Source organism: Strix uralensis, chromosome 15, assembly GCF_047716275.1.
Source record: "Strix uralensis isolate ZFMK-TIS-50842 chromosome 15, bStrUra1, whole genome shotgun sequence".
NCBI lineage: Eukaryota > Metazoa > Chordata > Aves > Strigiformes > Strigidae > Strix > Strix uralensis.
Genome location: NC_133986.1, coordinates 1,527,238 through 1,553,998, shown reverse-complemented (window position 1 = coordinate 1,553,998; position 26,761 = coordinate 1,527,238). Strand labels below are relative to the sequence as shown.

The 26,761-nt window shown below is 38.8% G+C and overlaps 1 protein-coding gene and 2 long non-coding RNA genes across 4 annotated transcripts in view; 1 reads left to right on the top strand and 2 right to left on the bottom strand.

Moving 5' to 3' along the window:
* The window catches only part of USP47 (ubiquitin specific peptidase 47), a 54,145-nt gene extending 53,241 nt beyond the window's left edge, over positions 1-904 (bottom strand). The window contains exon 1 of one of the 2 annotated variants that reach the window (XM_074884905.1): positions 739-904. In XM_074884905.1, the coding sequence (XP_074741006.1) occupies positions 739-777 (39 nt within the window). In that variant the 5' untranslated portion in view covers positions 778-904. The remainder of the gene's footprint in view (positions 1-738) is intronic. The other variant, XM_074884904.1, reaches the window with a different exon arrangement.
* Positions 905-1,264: 360 nt separating this feature from the next.
* LOC141950293 (uncharacterized) lies at positions 1,265-21,983 on the top strand. Its single transcript, XR_012630988.1, has 4 exons — positions 1,265-1,519; positions 3,072-3,239; positions 20,669-20,756; positions 21,903-21,983. It is a non-coding gene; the product is annotated as an uncharacterized LOC141950293 (long non-coding RNA).
* Positions 20,658-26,761, bottom strand: part of LOC141950295 (uncharacterized) — a 79,163-nt gene continuing 73,059 nt past the window's right edge. Inside the window, exons 3-4 of the long non-coding RNA XR_012630989.1 lie at positions 21,881-22,190; positions 20,658-20,724 (exon numbers count right to left, since the gene is read on the bottom strand). This is a non-coding gene — a long non-coding RNA (uncharacterized LOC141950295). The remainder of the gene's footprint in view (positions 20,725-21,880; positions 22,191-26,761) is intronic.

The window sequence follows — 26,761 nt, the reverse complement described above, 5'->3', positions numbered from 1 at the left end:
GTTTTCCGCAGCGCTTAGTACCGGCACCGGGGAGGGCACGGAGCGGCCCCGCAAACTCGGCAGCGGCCCCCCCCGGCTGCCATTTCGCACGTCGGCCCCTTTCCCTACACCGAGGACGCCCTCGGGCACCCAGAGCCCCGCCTGCCGCCAGGGCCTGCTCCGGCTCCTCCACGTCCTCAGCTCAGGGCCCTCACCGGGCGCCTCCACTCCCCCCCGCCCGGAGGCGCGCTGCCCGCCCGGAGCGCTCCCACAAGACCTCTGACACGGGGAGCGGCCCAGCCCGCGGCCGAGCGCAGGCGCCGCCGGCCCGGCCCCAGCCCCAGCCCCGCCGCCACGCAGGCCGGCCTCCCCGCATGCCGCGACACAGACAGGTGCAACTCTCCGGCCGCCCCGGGGCCTTGCGCAGCCCAGGCTCGGCCCCAGCCTCCTCCCCCCCCACCAGCCCACACGGAAAAGCCGCCCCTTCCTCTCCGCGTACCACCATTCACCCCCGGCTCGGCCCCCCGCGGGCCAAGGGCTGCCCGGCCCCCTCACAAAGACGGGCCCTCCCTCCCGCCGGGCCTCACAGGGAAACAGCCGAGCCCAGCCAAGCCAAGCCAGGCCAGGCCTCCTCCACACCGTCCCCCGCCCCGGCCGGCCCCGGCACCCCGGGCCTCCCGCACGCTGCAGGGGCCGCCGCCACCTTCCCCTGCAGAGCCCGGCCCGCAGCTCCCCCGCCCCAAGCCCGCTCCGCCTCACCTCTTTGGGGACGAGCTGGTTCTCCTCGCTGGGCACCATGGCCGGTGGTGCGGCGCTGAGCCCGCAGCAGGCTGATCCGAGCGTCGTCGTCAGCAGCGAGAGGCGGGGGGACGCCAGCGGCTCATCCTCCTCCTCTTCCACCGCCCCAGCCGGCGCAGGCAGCGCCCCAGCCCCCGCCCCCTCCAATCAAGGGGGAAAATGGCCGCCGGCGCCACTCTCGCGAGAGCCCGTCCGGCCCTGCTTCGTCGGGGCGCGTCCCGCCGTCCTGCTCGTCCTCGCCCCGGCTGCTGCCGCCGGCAGTGCGCGGCGGCCCTCAGCGCGCTCCCTCTCTCCCTCCCTCGGCGCCGGGTTGTCCCGGCCGAGGGGCGCAGTTACTGCCTGAATGCGAGGAGCGGTGTAAGAAACACAGCACGTAACCCCCGCCGGCGGCCAGGGCAGCGCCGCGCCTCGCGGTCGGGTCTGTGTCTGGCGCGGGCCTGTCGCGACCCCCCATTACCCTGCCTCACTGAACGCCGTCCGTGAGGAGCCCGGCGCGGGCCTCAGGGCAGGCCGGGCGCGGCGGCCGAGTCCTGTCTGTGGTAGCGCGGGAAAAAGTAACAAGTGATAAAAATTGAGTTGTAGCAGAAAAATGAGAAGATAGCATGTTCAGAGATCATAGGCTGCAGGTGCGGGAGAGAGCTTATAAACACCCCCGTGGGCGTGGGGGCTTCCAGCTGCTCATAAAAGCGGGACTGGCCAGGCGGGCCTTCAGTGTACTCGGCAGCTGGGCCGCTGCTCTGAGGTAAGGGGAACTATGGGAGCCAGTCAGGTTCACACACCTCAAAGATCATTGTTTCTTCACACAGCTTCCTCACCTTGTTGCTTGTGAGGGGCCCTTGTTAGAGCCAAGGGGTACAGGGGATGCAGGCTTCCACTTCAGTTTGTTTTATTGACTTTTTTTCGTTATATTTTGGGGAAAAACTTTGCAGGGCTCGGCTGTGCTGTCAGGAACCCTGCAGAAAGAGTAGAAGAGTAAGCACAGCTTTATCCCACAAGCATGTGTTACCTTTTCTTAGTGCCTAAAAGTTGTTCTTTAAAAGCATAGCATGAAAAATATGCTTTCTTCTCTGTAAGTATAGGTTTAATATTAAGTTTTCAGATGAAAGGCAAGGTTAGTTCTGTGGCATCACTGAGTTGTTGATTTTTGTCTACAACAAGCTTAGATATGTTTTTTCTGCTGCCTGAGGCACACTAAAAGCCAAATTCTAATCACCAGAATGACTAAAATACACATTACTAAAAAGTAATTACACATTGATGTCCACTGCAAAATAGTTTTTAAGTGGAAAAACATTCTACTTAACTAATGGAGAAGAATGATACGTGGTAGCTCTATGTTTTTGTACAACTATTTTTCTCATTATTTTAGTGTCCTCTTGTGGAAAAATGCAAAACAGAGTATATTTTTTGTTTCTGTGTCCAAGAAATTTTGTGGGTTTTGGGTGATTTTTGAAACCCATTGTATTGAAGGTTATTAGAAATCTACTGTAAAGACTTAGTAAGATTAAATGCATTCTTTTTTTGTGTTTGAAGTATCTAACTTTGCAGGTTCCTCTGTGACCTTGCTTTTTCAAAGGTCTGATAAGTAGCACATTTTAGAGTCAGGCTATGTTATTAGTATTTATATTAGTATAGTATTTTAACATTTTAAAAAAGGCTTCAAAGCAGTCATTTCTGTGAATAATAAAATCAGTAGTTTTATTTTCATATTCCAAGTGTGCTATGGTAGGTGCAAGTTTCTTTTTTTCAGTTCTGCTCTGTGAACTAAGCACAGAAATCCCTTCATTGAAAACTTACTCAGAGCAGTTTTTAAGTGTATTTCTGACTTGTTTTTCATTACATAATGGGATCAAGTTATTTATATAGTAAAGGTCAGAAGGCTCTGTGGGAGAGGAGCTCTTGCCCTCTAGTTTTAAAATATGTTGCACCTGAAAGCCCCTCACCTCAGACATTTGAGCTCTAATATGATGAAATCAAGCATCAAAGCAGGAACCTGGGAGTCTCTTGCTTTTAATAATACTTTATGTTAAGCACAGGGTTGTGTAGAGTTACCCCTCTACAAGAGGGAAAAGTATGTAAAAGAGTTGGGGGCTTTTAATAAGAAAGACAGTGTGGAATTAATGAACTCATGCCTTTTAGAAAAGAGGGTTTTTATTAATTCTTATCAGCTGTGTTGTTGATTAAAAGGTTTGGGATTTAGTTGGAGTTTTTTGGAGAGGGATTTCTGTAAACATCTTGATGGGAGAAAAAGATATAATTGTAAAATAAATGAAAAATGGTGTCAAAATTTGCAGATACTGGAAGAAGCACAGCTGCCTGGTAATCTTCTGTTGTCCAGTGGTGTCCAAAGATCCATGAGATTAGCAAGCAAGTACTTGAGTTGAAGAGCCAGAACAGAGACATAAGCTTGCAATAGAAGGTTATACAATCATCAAAGCACTGGCTGGGAACCTTCAACAGTGGTATGTGACTGATGGGCCTGGTGTTACTCTTCTTTTTTCTCCCCTTTGTTGGGGCGACATGCACCCCTAAAGCTCTGGAACTTGGGGGATTCTTCCTCTGTTTTGTAAGGAATCTAGAGGTCAGGAACAAGGAGCTTTCAGAGATGTCACTTTTGAAAGTTCTTTTGATTTTCTAAAAAGTTACAGGGTTTTTTTGGCTGCCATTTGTGCTTAACAAGGGGCAAAGCTATGGGACTTAATGAATTTAATTAAAAACTATTGTTCTATTGGGTTAAAGAGGTGACTAACACAAATATGTGTTCACTAGATAAGAATCAGGAGGGTTTTTTTAAAGAAATACTCTGTTAGATCCTCCTGCCAACCTTTAAAACTGTGCAAACATCTAGTGTAGCATGTGTGTGTGAAACATCTTTAATGCAGTAATAATCTCTAGTTAATAATTAAATCTCCAAGAGCTTTTGTAATTTGTGGATGCTACAGTATTTAATCTCTCTACATGAGACTTCTTAAAGAGGAATATTCAGAATTTGACTTTCATGAAGGGAATCCTAGCCTTATGTAAAGACTTATTTAACATACCACAGTTTTAACTTGTTATTAGCATGAAGAAGGAAAATTGATATCTCAGACTAAAAATGCTGCTGGATTTGCAGTTACAGATAAGTTTCTTATGCTGTTGATTATCAAACTATTGTTCAGAGATGCATTAATGAGCGCTGAAGTGTCAGTGACACTTCATTAGTTTTAGTCAATACAGTACTTGGACACTAATGTATACATCCAATTAATGGAAATACAGTTATGCAACATCAGTATGCTAGAGTAAATAGCAGGTCTTCATTAAAAGAGATGATGAACTTTCAGTCTGTGGGAGAGGGATGCCTCCCCCCTCTGCAACCTCTAAAGTTTCTACTTTAATCATTTCTCCTTCTCTGTAAGAATTGACTCACTCCTGTCCCAACATCCATATCCAAGATTTGATGAATAATGAAAAAAGTTAAAAATAAATCAAGGGAGTGCTGCCATCTAGCTCTTCCACATGCGCAGTTATATTCAAAGAGCTCTAGGGGTGCAAAATCTTAAGAAAACAGATAAATGTCAGAATACACACAGATGTTTTTCCTGAAGTAATATTATCCTACCTGTTTGAAATAGAAATCCTGTGTAAAGAGAAGTGTAGACTAATACCATCGATTTGGGATGTCTTCTCTGAAACACTTAAGTTTTCATTTTTCACCTAGGCAGTTGGTGGGAGATCCATTTCCTATTTCAGAGGTTAGTGGCTGTATTTGTAGAGCCAGCATTGCACTGCTCATTTTCTTCTGTATTGTTTTGTTAAAAAAAAAAACAAGAAAAAAAAAGAAAACCCCCACAAAACCCCAAACCTGAAGTTTGCAACCCTTGGCAAGTTGCAGATGAATTTCAGAATGACATAGCTGTTCTGTATTTACCAGCAGTAGAAATGTACCCAATGCTGATGCAGTTTTAGAGCTCTCCTGCATTGTCAGCACTTTAAGGAAAACCAGCTGAAGGCCTCTCCCCTTTTCAATCTTTGGCAAGTCCATGTCTACTGAGAGAAGAAGAGATGTGTGACAGTTCAGGATATCTCAATCCAGCAGTTCATTGCACTGCTGGTTACTTTGCTGTTTGAGTCCCAAGTAACTTTTCCAGAATTGCACAGGAAGTTTTAAAGCATTTCTCTGAAAATCTGCAGCCTACTGAATGCACTATCCTGTCCTTTCAGTAAGGAAAAAAATAATCAGTAAATGTGGCCCTTACATGGAGGGAGTGAACTAGAGTGAGGGAAGAACAGTGAAGAATTATTAGCGAGAAGTAGAATTAGTGCAAGGTAAAGAAGGGAAAATTAGAGCTTTCTGCATTTTTTTAAGGTGCTTTTTGCTAAAGTTCCATTTTTTGGATCTTATCTCCCTAAATATGAAGCAGGATAATGAAAGGCTAAAGAGCAAATTAAGATCTTTAAAAAGGAACACTGATTATTTTTAATTCTTCTCTAACTGTTCTTAGAGGGGGACTTTTATATTTTACCATTATGGACTGTATATTGAATGTGTTAAGCTCTGGAGTCAAGGTATTAATTTAAAGATAAGGAATTATTAAATAATGTTCTATGATCTGTATCATAAAAAAAGAGATTATAGTTTTCCATGTCTGGAGAAGCATATGCAGGGTTTTAGGAAATAAATCAGTTTCTAAGAGTTGAGAATGCTTGGGAAACTAAAGCTTTAAATGGGAGATTTACTATGGAAAAAATTCTTTCACTTAGACCATTGTAGTATATCTTGTAGGTCTAGAAGATAGGTGAGCAACCCTCTGAAGTTAAACTTAATGAAATGAAGAAAAAAACCTGTTTTAAGTTCAGTGCTAAACACTCTGTTCTGCTTAAACATTCTGTTTCTGCTGTTCTTAAATAGTGTTTTCTGCTATACTCTGTATGAGCATGCAAGTGCTTTTCTGTCCTCTGACATCGTAATTCATGCCAAGACCTTTTTAATCAAAACCAGTAGGGGATTATTTTAATTAATTATAAATCAGGGGCCAAGATTCACTGACATTTTTGTTAAAGATTATCTTTTTACTCTGGTTTCAAAACACCAAGTGTTGAGATATTAGCTTAGGAAGTTTTCTTTTCCATATAGCATTAATCTTATGTACGAATTCTCAAAGGAGTTTGGGGCTGAAGTTATAGTTGTAAAGAGAAATAGAAAACCTGCAGAGAGCTTTGCAGGACCATGGATTCCTTTATTAACACTGAATTATTTTATCGGCTTGATTTAGGATTTGCAACATTGTGTACTTAAAGCTACAGAGGCAGTCTCTAGCATTAGTAATCTAAACAAAACAGTTTGAGGGTGTTTGACCCCTTGATGCATTTGTTGAAACCTTCCTGGTGTCATTGGGAGTAAAACACATGCAGTAGCAGGCCAACTTCCACTTTGTGTGGTGAGAGATTGGAAATAGGTGTGGGCTGGTATCATACAGAGTTTGTGAGATCCCAGCAAATCCCTCATGGAGTTTGCTGGCTTAGGCTCATGGCCAGACTGTAACCCATCTAAAATGTGTGCTGTAGCTTGGAAATCTGCTGTCTTTTTAAATGTGCAGACCAGTAGAGTGTACTGCATACATCCTTTCTGGAATATGGGCTAGTATGTTATCTAACACCCTCCTCTAAGGCTGGGGGGTGGCAGGGGGAAAGCATTTTTATGCACAGCAACACAGTAAAGGCTTACCTATGGGAAAGCAAGATGAGGAGAGTCGCCTTGAATGCATACTGTGATGGTAATGTCAGTCACCAAAATGGTTCAGTTATTTCAGAGGTTCAAAAAAAGCTCACAGTGACATAGCCAGTATATTTAAAAACATTGAATTAACACTTAGCGCCCATGAGGCGTTGCTGTTGGAGAGTCACTGTAAGAGTGCAATGGCAGCACTAAATAAGACTGTACGAGTGCAAAAATAGCAGAGTAGCTTAGCTCTTCTCATGGGGCTGCTCTCAGTATGGACACTCCAAGTATTTATAGCTGCCCTTGGGTCCAGGGAAGTTAAACAGTTCAGGCTTGCATTAGGGGTTCCCAGTGACCCTTCAGATTAAATTTGGTGACATTTAATGTTACAAGCAAGTGCTAATTATACTCCTTATAGCTTTTTGGGCAAGCAGGAGGTGGTTTCCCATCCTCAGCAAACTGTAGCACATAGGGAACATTCCCTCATCCCAGATTTAAGTTCCTAGGTGGCCTTCCCCTGGATGAAACATATTTTTTTCACCTTTTCCTTTGTAAGGTGTTCATGATTATCAGTGTGAAGTGGTAGCTCACAGCTGCCTGGGCTTCACCCCATCCCCTCAGTGAGGGGAGGGAAGGAAGTGCAGCATTTGGCATCTTTTGAATGTGCCGTTTCATGGCTTTGAGTGCAAGGGCAGTACCTGCAGCAGGATCTGTGCCCTGGGCTGCCTTTGGCCTCTGCACTGCCCAGGAGTAGAGACCTGCCAGCCTTTTCTACTGGGCAGGGGTGGAAGGCAGGAGGGGCTGTCACCTCCCTTCCCATTTCTCTGTGAATGTTGCTTACTGACAGTGCTTGCCACCACTCTTCCTGCTGTGCTCTGTGCCCTCACTAATAATTTTCTTCCACTGGTGATGGGAGGAACTTTGAGGTGGACTGGGTTATTTTATAACTCTTTTAGGGTCTCTGGGGGGAGGGGAGTTGCTCTTCATCTGTGGTCATTCCTCATGCCAGGGCTCCCTCCTGTCCATCCCAGGAGGGCCATGTGTCTGCAGCCCTGTAGCTTCCTGCCTGTGCAGTCTGCATAGCATAGCAAACATTGTGTCCCCACAATGGCAGGGGCTCAGTGTCCTGCAGTGAGATGTCTCTAAAATAGTGTTTAGGTAGTATGCACATAGCTGTTGGGAGGCTTGGTCTAAAACCTGATGCTGGCTCTGTGGTTCTCCGAGCTCAACCTTGCCCTTGTTTTGCAACAGACTGTCCCCTGAACATCTGCAGCTTTCTTGGGCTTTAAGGGCTAGTCGGCTGTGGGGGTTGCTAAACTTTCTTGCATGAATTAATGTAGCTTTACCTTTGGCAGCAGCAAAGGGAGCTGCCAGAGGTCTTACATAGCATTTAAAATGTCAGCTGCCAGTCTAGAGCAGCTGCCAGCACTGGAGCTCTGGCAGGGAGAATGTTGTCACAGGGCGAACAGGGGGAATGTCAGTGTGGACACAGCATGAGTCAGGTTGGGCAAGGACTTGTGTACAGAGTATCCTGACGGTGGTAAGATGCCCTTTGAAATCTCCCAGCAAGCTGTCTCCTATGTTGCTTGGGTCATATATAAGGAAATGCTACTGGCTCTTGACTGTTGTGTTTTGTATTCAGACCTGACTGTAAGTAGCCTGTCAAGAGTGTGGGGTCTACATTGATAAAGTAATCCTGTGGAACTGGTAGTCTCTCTTAAGAGTGAAAAATTAAGGCAAAGGACGAGGTAGTGAGAGTCTTAAGAAAGAATGTAGTTTCTAAAAACAATCATTTTGTTCACATATATCTCAATTTTAAGGTTTTTTAATTGACTTTCTTTTAAATGTTTGTAATTCATCTGTTGGTTGGAATGAATTAACATGGGAAAAATAATAAAAAAACCCTGGTAACTACTGTCCTTGCTTGTTATCATTGCCTTTGTGAGAAGATGCCTCTGGAGAGCACATGTGTTTCTTCAGCATTTTGATTAGAGGCTTGGCTGCAGAACTTTGAACAGTGTGCACATTTATGCTAATCAGAATCTCCTATTTGCTGTTAGCACACGAAGTAAATGTCTTTTTATACTGTTACTTCTTTGCAATCAATTGTGCCAGCTCTTATAAGTGAAATGCATAACCATTTGACTATCACCTGTGATTTAAACCAGACTTGTTAACTGGGCCTGTTAGATGTAAGTGTGTCTACCAAAGATGCTCAGATAGTTAGAGACAAATTCCACATCATTTGGATTGGATCCAAATCCATTCATGAGACTTAGCTCTTCAGCAGAGTGTTCTTTTATATGGCGATGTTGAAGGAAGAGGGCTCATTGGGGTGTTTTCTTTGGCTGGTTAGTAATGTAGGGTGCATCCATGGAATGCAGGGGTGTGTGAATTAGAAGGGTCTCAATGCCAGGCTCATAGATATAATGATAGGCTGGGTACTGTAGTATTTACCATGGTGTTTTACGTATGGAATTAATCTATGCCCTCGCACTGGAAATGTGTACCTTTCATGCTCTAGGCCTTCACATATATGCTGGGTTTGTGGTCGTTATGGTAACAAAAGATTTAGATCAAGCAGCACAAACCAATTTTAAATACAGGCATATAGACCTGTGCTTTTGAAACAGTCAGTAATGGAATTACTTACTGGAAACCAAATTCCAGACTTGGGGATGGGAATGCTGTCTACCAGGATAAGTGAGCCAAAAGCATCCAGAAACTTCCTGATATTCTAGGTTTACCTATATGTACAGGAAAAATTGAATATACAATAAAGCCCCCATCCTGTTCTGCATCCAAGATTAGTGTTGTATTGCAGATTTTTTTAAGTCTAAGAGAGTTTCTGAAATGAGCTAAGTGCAAGCCTCAGATCATCAAAGGGTTATTATCAAAACTGCCCAAGAGGTTATAAAGAAAGACAATAGTAATATTTATCTTTTAGGTTCTAACCACTGAAATCTAGGAAAAATAACAGCCTGACTATAACATAGTTTTTTAACTGTAGGATTTTTGCTAATACCCTGACCATCCTACGGTATGTTCTTCCCTATTTTATTGCTGCTCCTTCAGTCTCTTCCTGTTCTTGCTGGTCCCAGATTTCTTCAAAGACAGCATGAAACTGTAGTGGCCCATCTTTCGTTAATATTATTTATTTTCATGTCTGTGAATTTATTCAGGATGGCACTATTGTAGTATATATGTTTCAGGCATGAAGAGGTTAATGAAGCTTTAACTACCTCATAAAAACATTCATGTTCTTGGCAGACTTGCGATGGTAGTTATTGCCTGCAGTCACATACAAAGACTATTGCCACATTTCTGTACAGCCAAAGTAGACTTAACAGAATCTTTAGGGTCCTTTTGTATGTTCATCAGCAGTAATAGCAATTTTATGGTGCCTTTTTTGAAAATTGAAAGGGCAACTTTTAGTAAACAGTTAATCAAACCAAGAATTCCTATATTAAAATGAATAAAATAATGTTAATGAAGAGGTGTTTTGAAGACCTTTTTGTGATATTTAATTGTTGGAAATAAGAAATTTATGGCATAAGAAATAATTCTCAGAACCTCGCTGCTAGTTGGATTCTGGTTCTTTGGCTGCTTAAACCATGGCTTTACCTTAGGATGAAGTAGCTAATTTTTTTTTGACTTTGAGGAAGGGGGGAAAAGTGAAAGTAGTAAGAATTAAAGTGGACAGGCTATTTTTTAATCCTCCAATGGAAGCGAATATTTTGGGATATTCAAGTTGTGTTGCTCTGGCTATTTCACATCCAGCATGTGACTGAGAATGATGCCACTCAATGCCCTTGGATTGCTTAATGACTTTTTTCCTAGGCAATGTTATGTTGTAAAACATCAGTTAGGTAAGATGTTGTTTCAACCACAGAGTTAGTTTGGTGCTACTGTGTAGCATGAAGAAATCTTGTTAAAACCTAATACCTGTGGGACATTCACAGGCAGAACTGAAGAGCTAGATACAAAGTAAAAAAAGAAGCCAGTGTTTCTTATGCAGTACTCGCTTCATCTGTACAAAGTCTTGCGATATGAGAAGTATGATTTCAAATACATGGTTATGTTATTTGGTCCTCCTGATCCCATGACTACTGGCTTGTGCACATTTCAGGAGTCTCTAACTGGCATTCTTACATAAGATGTTTAATGTATTTGAGTGTTGCTGCAGTCTTAAACCTTGGAAATAGCTAGGATTCATGATTTTGAACTATCCACTTACATTTCATTAGCTATTTTACATTTCAAGCAGGAGTGCTTTTACTTATTATATACTACTTTTTATTTATTAACATTAGCTAGTACTGCTTAACAACCATATTCTCTCATAGCTGAAATAAGTGAATTTAGAGGTTTGTATCAAGTATGCTGATCCTGAAATAATTGGAGTATGGATGAGTCCTGCTATTTTGAACCCAGAGAAAGAAATATCTGTTTCTTAAAACTGAGAGTAACTCAGGCAACTTTTCTACTGTAAACTAGATGTATCTACACATTAAAAGAACCTAGATGTTAGAATCCTGTTGTGAAATGTTAACTGCAGCATGATGTCCTCTTGTTTCTTTGAATTTATAACATCAATCTTGTTTAAAATAATCAATTTAAGATTTTCTTGAGCACAATTACACCTTCATCTATCACTATCCTAAGACTCAATGTGAGTAGATTAACATCTCTCTATGTATGCAGAGAAAATATTTTATTTTAATAGTATGCTCTAACATAATTATTAACAATGTTTCCTTGTGCTTGGTAAACATATCACCAGAAAGCATGTGAAAAGTATATGGAAATTTCAGGTATGGGAACAGCATGACATAGCTGTGTGTGAACATTAGACTTTATTATGCATGATGTAATTCATGACATTTAAAATTTTTCAAGTTACATATACTAGTTTTTTTCCCATTAATTTTAAGACTTTTCTCTTAAGCTCTCCTGGTTAAACCCCAAAAAAAGGAACTAAACTTGCTTATTTTATGTAAACTTGAAGTTTAGCTTTATGGTAGAGAACCCTCCAAAAAAGGACATGGCAAAGTGAAAGACAAATCTGAAAAGATTGGGAGACAAATGGAGAAGAAAAGAAAACTAAATCTAATCTCTATAAAATAAAAGAACCTGGATGTATTGGGGGTGGTGGTGGTCATGGGTAGCTATGACACTGATCATAAAAGGAATAAACATCTTTATAAGAACAAGCATGATATAGTCTAGCTGCTTTCCCCCCCCTCCCCCCCCCCCCCTCCGTATCCAAAGAGATTCTGGGAAGAACCAAAACACTTCACACTTCTCCATGGGCCTTTATAAGGGAGAAGGCAAAAGCAATAAAGCTATTTCCTGGTACTGCAGTAGATACTGATAATTAAGAAAGCTTTTGATAAGAAAATCTACTATATGATAAAAATGCTAAAACATTAATATTAAGTTGAATAAAACCATCTCTGCCTCCTTTCTTTATCACAACAGTCTTCTGTGGCTGAGAAAACAACCTAATGCACTGAATTCCAGAGGCAGCTCTAGGTGTCAGACAACTTGCAAACAGGAGGTTCCTGATCCTGCTGTGAGCTGTTTTGGTGGTGGAATCAGAGTGAGGTCTGAGAACAGGAAATTGCATAAGGATGTCTCTGTTGGTTGTTTACTAGTAGCCAATGCCACTGGAATTAACAGCTGTACTGGCAGTACAGTGTCTCTTTTGTCATCTAGTCTAGCAGCACTGGAGATGAAAATTTAAAGCTTGGTCCTTGAATTCAATGAAGGAAGCCTAAGGGATAAAGGGAGCTTGTCATGTGACTTTGAAAACTGAAGCAATATGCAGTAGTTTTGATCATAGACAAGAGCTTTTTAAATCCAGAAGTTGTTTTTGTCAGTATTGCTCTGTAAACAAAACTTGAATAGACAGACATAGAACTTAAAAGCCTTGCCCCACCCCCCTCCCTCAAAAGACACCTCCCACCTCTCTTCCCCAATGCTGTAGAAGTATTTTACAGTTTTCTCAGGGGTCTTGGGACAGAGAAACCTGTGATGCTGAGAGTCAGGTTTCCCAATGAAGTATGACAGCAAGATGGGGAAGAGAAATTCCTCAACAAGAGAGTGTGCAATGCAAAAAGAGACCTTTCTCAGTTCTCCAGCCTTAGCCACCTCTTTATTAACTAAGGAAATAACTGCAGACTGACTCAAACAGTGACTAGACCTCAGTTTGCCTTGCAAAATTAGAACAAGTGATGATATTACAGGAGTGTTTTCCTCATTAGAAGCTACTGGTGGTGGTTTCACATTTTTTCTAAGCATATGTAAACATTTGGAACCAGTAAACATCTTCCTGCAGGTGTAGTGTTTTCACAGGAAAGTGAATATGGTGATTTCACCAAGTCACAGATATTTAATGAGGTAAACTATGTTTAGATACTGCTTAATTAATCTTGTTTCTTTACAGTGAAAGGTGATTCAGATGCTGACTTTTCTAGAACAACATGCATGAACCCGGTGCCAGAAAACAGGGGGGGGGGAACCAACAAAACACCAGGAATTTAGTAAGACTAAAACATCCTTGTTGTTCCACTGCTTAGCAAATGAAAAGGAATTATTTACATGGATTCACTGGAAGTTGTTAAGGCTGACTTACTATTTCAGTATAGCAGAATGTAGCGAGTGGGTTGGAAAGAAGTATGTTCTTATATTGAAATTATTACACCTCTAGCAGAGATAAAGAATGCCTGATGTACCTTACTGAGGTCTGTATTCTTCCTAAACCTTCTGCACAATAATGTCCAGAGAGACCTCTGTGCTCCATTCTACATCATCAGCTGGGTAAGATGTGTTATAAGAATGTACCTTTTCATAATTTCTGAGGTGGGAATAGTTTAATTAGGTTCTTAGCTGAATAACTGAAGTTGAGTGACCATGTTTCAAAGTTAATGTTAAGTTCTGTAATTCGAAAGAAAGGTCAACTAAACAGGGAAGGATTTTATCAGTACTACAGAAAAACCTTTATGCTGTTCTTTTATGATACTGTAGGAATTGTCCTTGGTACCATGTCATGTGTGCATCTTGGGTATCTTTGAAGTCCTAGAATAACTTCCTGTATGTTATAGTTTTTGTTATTTTCAAGGAACAACTAGCATGTCTGTGTTTCTGTGTAGTTAGTAGTGGTTTGACTTTGGTTTTGGGAAAAGAGAATGAGAGGCACAAGTTGAACTGAATGACACTTGGTTGGATTTAGGTCCAGCAAATTTCAAGGAGTTTAAAGTATGAGAAAGCAATGCTGTGTGTTCTTGCTATTTTAAAAAATAGTTTAACACTAGTCCAAAAATAACAAAGGTAAAATGAAAGTATTTTGCTTGCCCTGTTAATCTTATCTTTGTGGCAAATCAGTTTTTTTCATTAAGGGAATTCATACTAGCTTTTGATTTAAACATTGCAGCTATTTAAATAACACTCTTATTTACTGCCGCTTGTATGTGTTCTAGAGGTCTATATTAATTTGAAATTCAGTATTTTGTTTATATGCAGGGGGCATGATCTTTGTCCTTCATCTAGCAATCTGCACTGCCCATATATATTTTTTTCTAATCTTCAGATGTAACCTTCTTAAATACTTAAGTCATAGCTCCAACAGAACAGTGGTAAGCTGCTCGTCTGTTAACTTTGCACTCTCTCTTTTCTAGGTCTTAGTGAAATATTCAAGGTGCCTTACTTTTCATAGTCTGAAGACCTTGTTATTGAGATAAGGCATCTGTGTTTTCTAGTCTGACTACTGGTTTTGAAAGTGCAAATAAAGTAAAAAAAAAAATTCAAGAAAGGATAAAGTATTATATGCACTTTGTTCAATTTGTAGAATACAGTAGCTTCAGATTCCTGTTTATATATATCTATCAGATTTTTTATTTAAAATGGGATAAAAGTACCTGAACTAGCAAGGCCATATGGAAATGGGTTAACACCCTTCATTGACAACAGTGAAAGTGAGACTTGTTAACAAGTTGAGCATAAACAGATTTGGTTAAATACTGATGGCAGAAGCCTTCCTAATTAAACAGGTAAGGTGAAGATAATGTGGGAAATAGAGAAGGCAAGAGAAGATATTTTTAGATTTTTGGAAAGTTACTATCAAAGTGCAGAAAAGGTGCTGGCATTCTTACATTTCTACACTTCTACTCACTTCCACTGTGCCAACTTAGCTGCTTGCTATTTTAGATTGACTTTTGATAGAGTTCTCATATAGAGATAGTATTTTACTTTTGTTATATAGCATCATTTTCAGAGTAGAAATTCTTCCTGTGTTCAGTTAGCACTTAACATACTGGAATTTGGATGTTTAGGTATTCCTGTAATAAGTTTAATAATTTTAAGGATTTATTTCTATAGTAGTTTTTGTAAGTAGTCATTAAGCTATTCATCAAAAGGATGATGCTCCAACCTTGTGGAATGGACTGCTTATTTATACCTTATTTTTTAATAGAGACGTTGCAATTAATTTGGTAGCACTTTGATATGAACTGTCAGAAGAATGAGGTCTCAGTTAAAAGCAAAGGACCATCCAGATGGTCTCTTCAACAGGAAGTCACTTATGTGTTATGGTCTCTTCAACATCAAATTACTTATGTGTTTCCACCGAATTGTGGTGGGACTGAACCAGATACAGGGACTGAACAAGAGTATTATAAAGACAGTTTCTTTGATCATCTCTTCCCGTAACCCAATCTCTAAATTACTAAAATATGCAGGGTACATGTATGTTATAGTTCAGATCAGGAATGTGCTTTCAGAGTAAATCTCCCAGTTATTACTTTTTAATGTTGTTTGGCTCACTTTGTCAAGCAGTCTAGAAATGCATATAGTCTGTAGATGCAAGGTCCTCAGGACCACTGATGTGTTCTACAGACCTTCTGTTGGATGGGTTGCACTATCTGCAGATTCCCTGCTGTTACAGAGAAGTTCTGCAAGTGACATCCTACTTTCCCCCAATTTCAAAGTAATACGGGATTCTCTTTCCTTTGCTTCTATGGTAAAACCCTTCAACAATTTTTGGCTCCTCTGTGATTATTTTGCTGTGTGTACTCAAAATATTTACTTGAGGTGCAGAAATATTTACTGCAGCTAGGAATGGCAACCAAAGAATGAATAAAGAGAAAGTAGTTCAATATGCAGTACAAGCCTAAAGTGTGAAGAATAGTTCAAGTGAAGGTAATTTATTCTAGGAGTTGATGTTGAACAGCCTAGTGGTCAAAAATATACATTGTCTTTTTTTTAATTTTTCTTTGTAGTTTCTTTAATATATGTTGCTTTTCTTAAATTGCTTTTTGTGCAAATAATGTTGTTCTTAGCGGTGATATTCCTTGTGTGTAGCATTAACAATTGTGGACTTTCTCAAGAGATCTGTAAGATGAGATCTCTTGAAAAACCTCAGTTTAGGTAAGTACTCATTCTTTGTTTTACATTTGTAATACATTAAACTATACCTGCAAGGTGAAATACTTAGTATTTTAACTTAATTCTTTGAGGGATGACCCACTATACCCTGAATAGATCAGAATCCTTAGCTTTTGATTCAGGAAATAATTTCTTTTCAGAAACTCTCATGGAGATTCTTCTTACAATTCTGCATTCGTTACCATACTCTTATAAATGGCTAAAAATAGTTTCAATATGTACAATACTTCAGATAATAGATGTATAGAAAATTCCTACTATGGTATTCTCAAAATGCACTCTGTATATCTGTTGGAAGTCATATTTATTTAGTCATGGTTTTGGATGAGTGAGGACCTGTATCTTAAATGGATATTTTAAATGGCTAAAAATAGTTTCAATATGTACAATACTTCAGATAATAGATGTATAGAAAATTCCTACTATGGTATTCTCAAAATGCACTCTGTATATCTGTTGGAAGTCATATTTATTTAGTCATGGTTTTGGATGAGTGAGGACCTGTATCTTAAATGGATATTTTAAATGGCTAAAAATAGTTTCAATATGTACAATACTTCAGATAATAGATGTATAGAAAATTCCTACTATGGTATTCTCAAAATGCACTCTGTATATCTGTTGGAAGTCATATTTATTTAGTCATGGTTTTGGATGAGTGAGGACCTGTATCTTAAATGGATATTTTAAATTGCTGAATTATGTTACTGAAAAATGCTTAGAAACATTCGCTTGCTAAACAGCTTTGCAGTAAGAATTCCTCCAGTTTCAGAAAGTGATTTTTCATTTTGCTGATAAGAGATCCAGTTAGAATAAAAATTAGCCAGTTAAAAACTGAATATTCATGATGGATTGAGAGACTGATGATAGGTGTGCTGGATACTTGGCTGAACTCAGCCTGTAGCTGCTTTTGTAGATCTCCCCAATGAACATATAACCATAACTGACACTCCTTCAAAAGGAGAAAGAAAAGGAAAAAAAGGCTTTGAAGAAAAAAATAATAAAAGTAGAATTTTATAACGCTGGAAGTAGCATAGTCTTTTCAGTCCCTTTTCACTTGTAATAGTTGTGAATTTTCACTGCTTGCCAAAAAAAATTATTGTTCTGACATGGGAATTTCATGTAGGAAGCTCAGTTCAGCTCAGTGGAGCTCAGGACCTCAGACCTATCAGTTCTTGTTCTGGCACTGTTTAGAGCAGAGTTTGGGTGGTCCAGGTTGTAAGAGCTGTTAATGGCACTTCTAGGAGGCTGTGGTCTTGGGGCTGACAGTGAACTGAAGGCTGCAGAGGCAGGCTGGGGAGCATGATGACACCCAGACTCTACTAGCCAATTCCTTCACTGGGCATCTTCTGACTTTGGAGATGTGCTTAGTCAGTTAGATAAATTTTATGGTTTTTCATTGTTTGAAGAAAGCACCATGTATACATACCAGGAGCCATGTCTTGGACTGTTACAAAACTGATTGAACTATAAAGGTAGTGAAGGACTGACTTTCTTAGTTTAGATTGTACTGTACTAGGTATATTTATTTTTTTAATGGGTCCTTCTATATCAACAGAAAACCTGCAAAAATCAGATAAGGCAAATCCTATTTATTAGATTACTACCTTTTGAATTTATTTCTTAAATTCTTCCTCATTTGATAGTCTCTATTACTAAGTTCCTACTGCAATTGTCCCTTCCTTTGAAGGGCTTCTGCAGATCCCAACCACTTCTAAAGATAGGATTCTCAGTAGAAGGCTAATTGGTCTGCTCAGCGATGTGAATTTTCGTAGTGTAACAGAAATATTATGCTTTATAAAACATCTCACCCATGCAAACATGTCATCTGTACCCCACAGCTGTAATGCTTGTCATTTTTTCCATAGGTTCAAGAAAGCTAAGTAAGCTCAGGTGTGTAGGAATAGCAAAAATGAGGGCAGACTAACATTCAGAAGTGAGATATACATATAAAACACATTAAAACCAAAGCCCCTTAACTTTAAAGGGGCATCATGAATGCTGACAATGTAAGGCTGCTTTGCAAGTGAAATACATACATCTCCCAAGTCTCTTTTTTTTTTTAAGGGCTCTTAAACTCCAGTAAATGAAAAAATCTCAAATTGTCAACTGGGTAACCAGTATCAGGAAATATAAATGGGTTTTCTTTGCAGTTGTGGGTAAGCTCATGCATGCTTGTCACATCATCCCTCCTTCTCTCCCCATACCTGCTCTTTTCTTAGGCAAGAAGCATTCATATTTACAGGTATTAAAATGGTGATGGAGAGCATCAAAGGATTCAGAAGCTATTACCCATGAATCCAAGACAACCTTGCAGAGGGAGGAGAAATACAGCATATTCTAATCTTTCCTTAAACATGATTTGTTCTAGGCAGTGGTTTCAGATTGAATAAATATCCAAGTACAGAGTTGAGACTGCAGACACCTTAAGTATATTGAATTAAAAAATTAGGGGGCATTGTTGTGGTGAATAGAAGGCAATGTGTTTTGCAGAGAAGCGGGTAGGATAGGTCACTTGATTCAGTATACTTCTGAGTAATTACTAAGAGCAGATCCTGCTGCTAATTCAAACAGAAACATTTTCTAATTATATAGGGCCAGATTTTCTGGTTTACAGTTTCCCAGTGAAGACCTCTTCTTGGGAAGTCTAGAGTTTTCCCTCCTCTGTCCTTCTGCAGGGGCAGACTTGCATGATGCATGTTGGGGTAGTGATGCAAGCTAATGAATGTTAGACCTAGTTTTCAACTAGTAAGTGCCAAAATTTCTGGTAACTGAAGCTGTAGTGCCTTCGCTTCAGAGATAGAAAAACATTTTACATTTGTGTTACTCAATTACACATAGCAAGATAGTGGTTTATACTATTTTTCAATGGAATAAATGAAGACCCAGAGCTATAATAGCTGACAGAGCAAGAATAAAATCTAATGTCATGCAGCAATGATGGAAACCAGTAGTCCTCTGCTTACTAGCCAGTTGCTTCAACTGGAAAGTAACAGCTTCATTTTAGTAACACCGGCAAGGAATTATTTTAGTAACTCCTTGTAATATCTTCTAATAATCTACATATGTGGAGAGCTTACTGTCTTATAGCTACAACTGTAAACCCAAACAGCATGAAGCTGTTTCTGATGTGAGGGGTTTGTAGGAAGGCATGGATTATGCAACCAGGAAGAGCAGGTGATTTTTTTTCTAGCAACACAGGAAATCTTTAGGCATGTTTAATAAAATTAATTTTAGGAGATTTTCAGTATTCCCAGGTGAAAGTTTAATATGCTTGCAGACTCTGTGGCATATGGTCATTGTAATACTATAAATTTTCTTCTTACTTTCACTTTGATAAAATTAAACATTTTAAAATTTTATTTTTTGCATTACACATTTTAAACGTGGAAATGGAAGATTGAAATATTCCTTTCACAAAGGTGAGGTCAGAATATTTTGATCTTATTAAAGCTACTTTATTTGTTTTCAAAATAGATTCCTGTTGAGGTTGTGTAACACTTGTTGAAGTGACATTTTCAGCTGTAAAAATGTTAGAAAATTTCGCTCTGGATTTAATAGCAGTTCCTGTTTCTTTAGCCCGTGCTATTAAATTCAATCCAACTCTAAGTGGTTATAGTTCTTGTCTTGAAATCCTTGTGTACGCATTAGAATTAGAAGATTGAGAATTAGAGAAATATGAAATATTATATTGGAGTTAGAGACAGAACATAGAGGAAGGACATCAGTACACACTCATAACTTCCTGGTGAGAAAACACAAGTGAAAACATCTCTCTGTATACAATGACCTGCTATTTGGTCAATGACTTGAAAATACCTTAAACTGCACTCTGTCCCTTCATCCCTAATGTCAAGGATGGATGTGTGTTAACTTCGAGAACTGAGTTAAATATTTAACCTTGCAAAATCATTTTTTTAATTGCTTGGATTTTCCATTCTGGCAATACAAGATACCAGTTGCATAGTGAAAGCTAAAAGAAAGAAAGTGGAACTCACCAACTTTTTAGCATAGACTGTCTGTAGTTCCTTTGCTTTCATTTTCACCTGAAATGCCAGTTCACTTAGTTTTGACTTTACCACTGCAACATTGAATGTTCTGCTTGATACTGAAGCCAGAGCTTACTTTTCAGAATTCTTAGTTCACGGACATTATTGCTTATCCCCACTGATTTCAGATGAACACCTATTTATGTCCAGTTCACATCCCTGTTTATTCCTTACCTCTGTGTCTCAAACCCCTAGTCACTTAGGATAAATCTAGAAAACGAAAATGTTGGTTTAAGTATTTCCCTCGCAAGATGGCAGCATTGCTTCAGGTAATAATATTGTCTGCACTATTCAGGATGTCTTGAAGCTTTTAATATTTCCATTTTATCCAGTGTGTGAGAGAAACACTGACAGATGTGTTCATTTGTGTTATCTGAATTTACATATCAATATCAGTCGCAGGACTGGATGAGTTTCCTTCACTTGCTGCTATGTTTGCAGGCTTTGCGATGGAAATAAATTCCCAGGACTGTAATGAGTTTTGTGAATTGTATTGAACCTATATCATTATTTTGATTCTTCGTCATGATTATAGTGGCTCTAGTTAATACTGTAGCTTCATTTCTGAGACTTCAGCTGCAAACCTGGAATTTGATTGTTTCAATTGCGGTAAGCAGAAAGATTTTACAGGAACTTTAATTTCAGATTCATACATATTTCCCTTCCTGTCTATTGTGTACTTTTACTCTTTCAGGACTTGATCCTACTGTCTCTGAAGTCAATGGCTGAGTCAGAATTTTAGGGTAAATCCTGTAAAGAGATAGGAACACCAAATAAGAAAGGTGAGTAAAGTAATTTTTGATATTTTTTTTGCATTTTATTCCCTCTATAAATAATCAGGGATGATGAAAGAGCTGCTGTTTGAACCATTAGAAGCATCAATCTTCAGTTACCTCAGGGCAATCCCTTTATTTGATTTCAGGGCACCACTGATTAACTTCAAAAGGAATTAGGTCAAGTTCATTTCTGGTTCTAAAAACAAGTCTATCAATTTGGCGTTAACCATAAGGGATAAAAAGCCTGGAATTACAGGAATCCTCACTGTGCTGTCTTGGATGCAGTTGAGCTTCCCAAGAATATAGATACATATTTTTTTTCTTGTAATTATCATTTTACCTGTGATTCTGATTTTACAGCATGAGTTGTGAGCTGAAGGATAATACTTTCTAATTCCTACAGCTGTTTGATAACTCTCTTCAGATATTCCATTTGGCAAAAATGCTAACAAGACCATTTTCATTCTTAAATCAGGAAAACATTTTCCATGATTGCCTGGAGAAATGTCTCTCTCATACTTAAAATACTGAAGGAACTATACTTTGCTATCCTATGTAGCAATGGTTATTTTAAGAAAATATTGGGTGGTATGATTTTAAGTCTTGTATTTTCATTTTCTTGAAGATTTTATGCTGAGCACAAAAAAATAAGCTTGCCTCTTAATTTCTCAAAATCCATCACGCTAAGGTACTGTTTTACTGAGAGGTGGTCACTTAGTTTGCACTTCTAGAACTAAGTTAGGTTTAGTCTGCAAGTGTAACTTCCTACTAACAGCCCAAGTCATTTCACTTAATGTTTGGAGATATTAAAATTCATATCTTGATACTTTTTGAAACTGGAATTTATGAATTGACTATTTAATTTCTTCTTTAATGTACCTAGAGATGTTTATTGGTGCCGTTCTGCTAATCTTCAGTGATTCACAGTACAGCCTCTCAAATGCTAACTTAGCATTAGCATCACTTACTTTTGTGGCTTTGAACACATTTTCTAAAATTGCTGAGGGAAGAGCCATGGTTATAAATGATACTAAGAGAAAAAAGTCAGGCCCTTGGGTTATAAAGAATGCTGAATTTTGCTCTTTCCTTCCTACACCAGCATAGAGTCTAAGTAAATAGAAGAAATGTACCTGATTGTATCTTCATTTGTAGAGGCTGGTGTCTCCACTTTAACACATCTTCTGGGATGTTGTAAGAACTGAACTGGAACATGTGAATAGCAATGTGTGAGAGCTTGAGAAAAGTAAGTTCAAACATTGAAAGTTGTTTTGGCTCCTGCGGGTGATCACACCTCCATCGTTCCAGCTCTCTTTGGTTAAAAAAGACAGAGAGCATGAATCTAACCTCCTGGTCATGTAAAGCCTGTGATATTCTCCATGAGCCTGCTGCTGCTTGCCTCCTCACTCACACATCCTGGCAGTAGAGCAAGTCTGGCCTTACCTATTTGCAAAGGAAATTGAAAGACATACTGCTTTAAAGAGGAAGATAATTCAAAAGATATACTGTAGCAGAAAATTGAGAGAGATTGTTTAAGGAAACTAAATAATTGATGTTATTGGTGATGAGATGCAATATTGATCACTTTCAAATCTCACCCACACCATTAAAAGTCAGAAGTTATTTTTTTAGTAGACTGTATGAAATTAATTTATCATCTTCCTAGTGGATGAGAATTCTTGTTACAAATGGGTCTCACTGGTTTAATCAGCAGTGACCATGTGTGGTCCTTTATTCTAGAGGTATTGCTATATGTGTTTAAGTCAATTTATTTTTTTACAAAACATTTAAAACATGTTTGGGTTTTACTGTGTTTTTCAGGACTATTTAGAAGCATGCTGGAAAGACACTGGTGAATGAGGTACTCTTAACCTTTATAGTGGCATTTTTAATTCAAAATCTAAACTTTTATGATGTAGCTTTTATCATGTGTTAATTCTGTCAGCATTTATATCTGCCTGACCCACAAATAAATAGAAAATTTAATTTTTAAGGACTCAAAAGTCAGTAGTACTCCTTCCACTTGAGCTTAATACAAAGAATAAAAAGAAAGAAGAGAGATAATGTTATTCATACCATCATAGAATGGTTTGCATTGGACAGAACCTTAAAGATCATCTAGTTCCAACCCCCTTGCTGTGGGCAGGGACCCCCCTCTTAGTCTTAATTTTCAATGAATAAGTATTGAATAATTCATATTCAATGCTTATTCCCTCTAAGTATTCAGAAAACATAATAGAAAACCATGTAAATTGATGTTACACGTATCAAATATTTTAATGAAATGCTGAATTATGGTTTTATTCTCATTTTTAGTGTGGTGTGTTTATTTGCAGTGCTAGAATAATATTAATCCAAGTTTATATTATCTGTATATGTGATTTTTGTAGGATAGCTTTGTAGTTGTTTGCCACTCTGGAAAGCCATGTTGATTGACTAAAAACTATCAGAAGTAACATACAAAGAATGAGGAGCACCTCCTTTTTCAATACCTCACTTCAGTCATGAAAGAATATGCAGATACTGTTGAATATGACCAGATTACCGAAATTTGCTTCTCAATCAGAAACACTGATATGTTCTGCTACAAATTCCCATCCTATTTTACTTCTCCATGCTTTCAGGATTTATGTTGGTATTACAGAGATGGGCAAAGATGAACATTTAAATGTCAGGTGGTTCATATGCTGATGAAGGTGCACCATTAGAAAATAGATTTTTCAAAAGCGTACTTTATGTTGTAATGATCATAAAAATCCTTTCAGTAGCTGAGTACTGCTCAAAATCATTGGATGGATCTTCATTTGGCTTCTATTTGACTGCAAATAAGATGTATTGAAACCCCAAACTTTTAATTAAAAGTTTCTGACCATTATATAATGCAAATGTGTCGAAATAAAACTTACTCTGAAATGGGTAAGTAGACATATGGTCAAAATGTCATAAATACTTTTGCTCAAAAACATAATTAGAGGAACATATGTTCTATTGTGAATAGCAACATTTATACTATAAAGGAAAGGATTTATTACAAGTTGTCTTTGGGCCAGATTCCACTTTCTCCACAATAGATGTGGAATAAACTTAAAGCAGAAAAATGTCAGAAAAACACAAGCTATTGCTTGCAAAGATTTTATATGGTCATGTTTGGGATTAGTTTCTGTTCCATTTGGTGTATATAAATTTTTAAGTGGCAATGTGATAACTACAATACATACTACCTAGTCCTAAGCATTATCTATTATAATGGCTTACCTGGAAAGTGGCACAATGAATAGTTTTTATGCTTTATGCAGTATTGCTAAGAAGAAATTTGGTAGTATTTAATCCTTTGGAGGTTGAAGAGAATGAAATAAAACCTAAAAGCAGTAGTATTAAGGTAAAGTGCATCTAAGGATAGGCTGTTAATGCAGAAGAATAGCTAAATTAATCATATAAAAAAGAATAATTCAAGAGAGTTGAAATGAGAGCTGTCCTGAAGAGTAAAATTTTGTGATTTGCTTAAGCAAAGGGCTTGATATTTATCTATGACACAGGCTCCTTCAAAACCCGTTTTCAGATAAACACAAGATTTTTTTAACAGAGGAAAGCAGGGCAAAATTGAGTAGCAGTTTGCCTTGTTTACTTCAGAAGAGCTTGTATAAAGTAAAATCTCATTATTAAGTCCTCAGATGTTTGGGCTGTTTATTCAGGAATAATTCATAACAAATTAGGCAAAACAGAAGTTTGTAGGCTATGGAAGAGCTTTTCAGGAAATAGGAGCTGTTATCTGATACAGCAACATTAAGCCTTCCTAACAGACTAACTTCTTAATAGTACATACCTTTCTGTATCAGAGCCATAAAAAGAGACATCATTTTAAGGTTACAAATGATATACTTTATATATTAAAATTATATGTCCTAAAATATATATATTAAATATTTACAGTTCATCACACTTGACAGGTGAAAGATTGTATATACATATGTTCAGTTGCATAGTTGAAGAAAACACATGAAAGATAAGGAAAAACCAATTAACTGTGAATAACAGTAAATTGGGAGATATTGGAGAAGAAGCAGGAAGGGTCTTAGAATAAAAAAAGGTAAATTAAAAGTTATACAGGAGTTTGCAGGTAAAATAACAGGAGAAAGGCAGAAGTGTCTGCATGAATTGTGAGTAATGGAAAGAGTAGACAGAATATATGGGAATATGTGATTGGAAAAAAGGGGGGTTTTGAGAATATTTGGAAGCTTTCAGGAATCTGGGCAGAGATGTAAAGAAACAGGAAGATTTAGGAAGCTTTCAGTCTTTAAATGTAACTGAAAGAAGTCTTTATCCCAGAATCCATATAGGCCATTTAGGACTCCATACAATCCTAGCAAAGGGCAGATTATTTTGCTCAGTTTGTGTGCAGGCCTATGTGGAAACAATAGATTAAGGAATCACAGGAGGGTTCTCAGCAGATTTGGAGCAGTAATAGAAGTTGTACATTTGAAGGCAATGGTTTGATTGTTTATGGTTGAGCTGTTGCAGAAATGCTAGATTATAAAAATACCTGTCACTGAAAGATACTTGCAATGAATTTTCTTGTAGTTGACAAAATTGAGATAAAACATCTGACAGTATCCTAACACTTCAGTTGAAGTAGGCTAAAAAAAGAATGTGCCTTACAGTGTTCTGGGGCAGGTGTTTCTTTGTTTCTCTCTCAAATCCCTGCACCAGAGTAAAAGCTGAAAATCAGAAATAACATGGAGTATTTGCACCGGAAGTGGACAGCAGAAGGTATAGACAGAAGGAGCAGTCAGAAGAGAATTATATTTGTTTCCTGCACTAAGTATGGAAGGCTGTATTTTCCACCATTATCAATAACGGACTTAAGTGGACAGGTGCTTTTGAAAGTGAAGGGCAAAAGTACAGCTATTGAGAGACAGAGTACTAGAAATAGGGGCTGGAGGAAAGTTAGAACAGTTTGGAGTAGAAGAAATAGAGTAGCTAAGTGGTACATAAACTGTTAAAGAATGATGAATTAGAAAATATGGGTAAGAGGCAAGAGGATGGGAATGGGAATCAGAAAATTGGTGGGAATGGAAAGAAGAGAGAAACAGAATGGTAATGGAATGGTGAATCTGAATGAAAAGTAACTATGGGGTGTTAAGGCACGGAAGGGAGAGAATAAGCAAAGATGTTGTAATTATTCTGTGTAACCATAAACACTGTCATGCTCTGTGATCCCCAAAAGGGCTGGCTGCTCAAAGGAAAGCCTGCTAGGTTTTCACATCATGAATACTTTTCCTCGCGTAAAGTAAAAGAGGCCAGATAAATCCAGAGTGTCCATGGATTAAGAGAAGCACCTATAATAACATACCATCAAACAGCTCCAGACTGCATACTTTCCTGTGTACATTTGTAGATACTGCTCCTGTTTCTGGCATCTTCCCCTGCTGTGTTTTGATTTCCAGGGAATCCATTCCTGCAGTGTAGATGTTGGATGGCCCCTGGTTTTCCCCAGAACTGATCTCTGGTTTATTACGGTTAACTCCTCTTATCTGCTGTCCCTGCTCCTGTCCTCTGGGATTCTCCTGCTGGTATTTGTGTCTCAAGTACCCAACCACATGGTTGTGTGCACTTGGAAATGGAGGGAAGAGGCTGGTTTTAGTACAGAAACGTGAAGCTAGCATAGAGAGCAACAGTTCTGACACAAGCTGAAAGCATCTTTCTGCTTCAGTTTTTCAACTCCCATTAGCATATTTAACTAAGCTAATGTTATGAAAACTAAACCAAAATGTAGGCTCTGAAAACTACTCTGCCAGATAGAGCTGTGCTACGTATGCAGGAAGAGCTTTTTTAATTCCAGTCTCGGAGTGAGTAGAAATGGAGCTGTGTACATCTGACGTGTATTGATGTGTGACCTTGATACTTGCATTGCCAACAACAAAAGTTTGCAGGCAGGATGTTTTATGGAGAATATTTGAAGTAGGATTGGAAGAAAAATCAACTGAGAAACAGAAACCTTGACTGTATTGTAATAA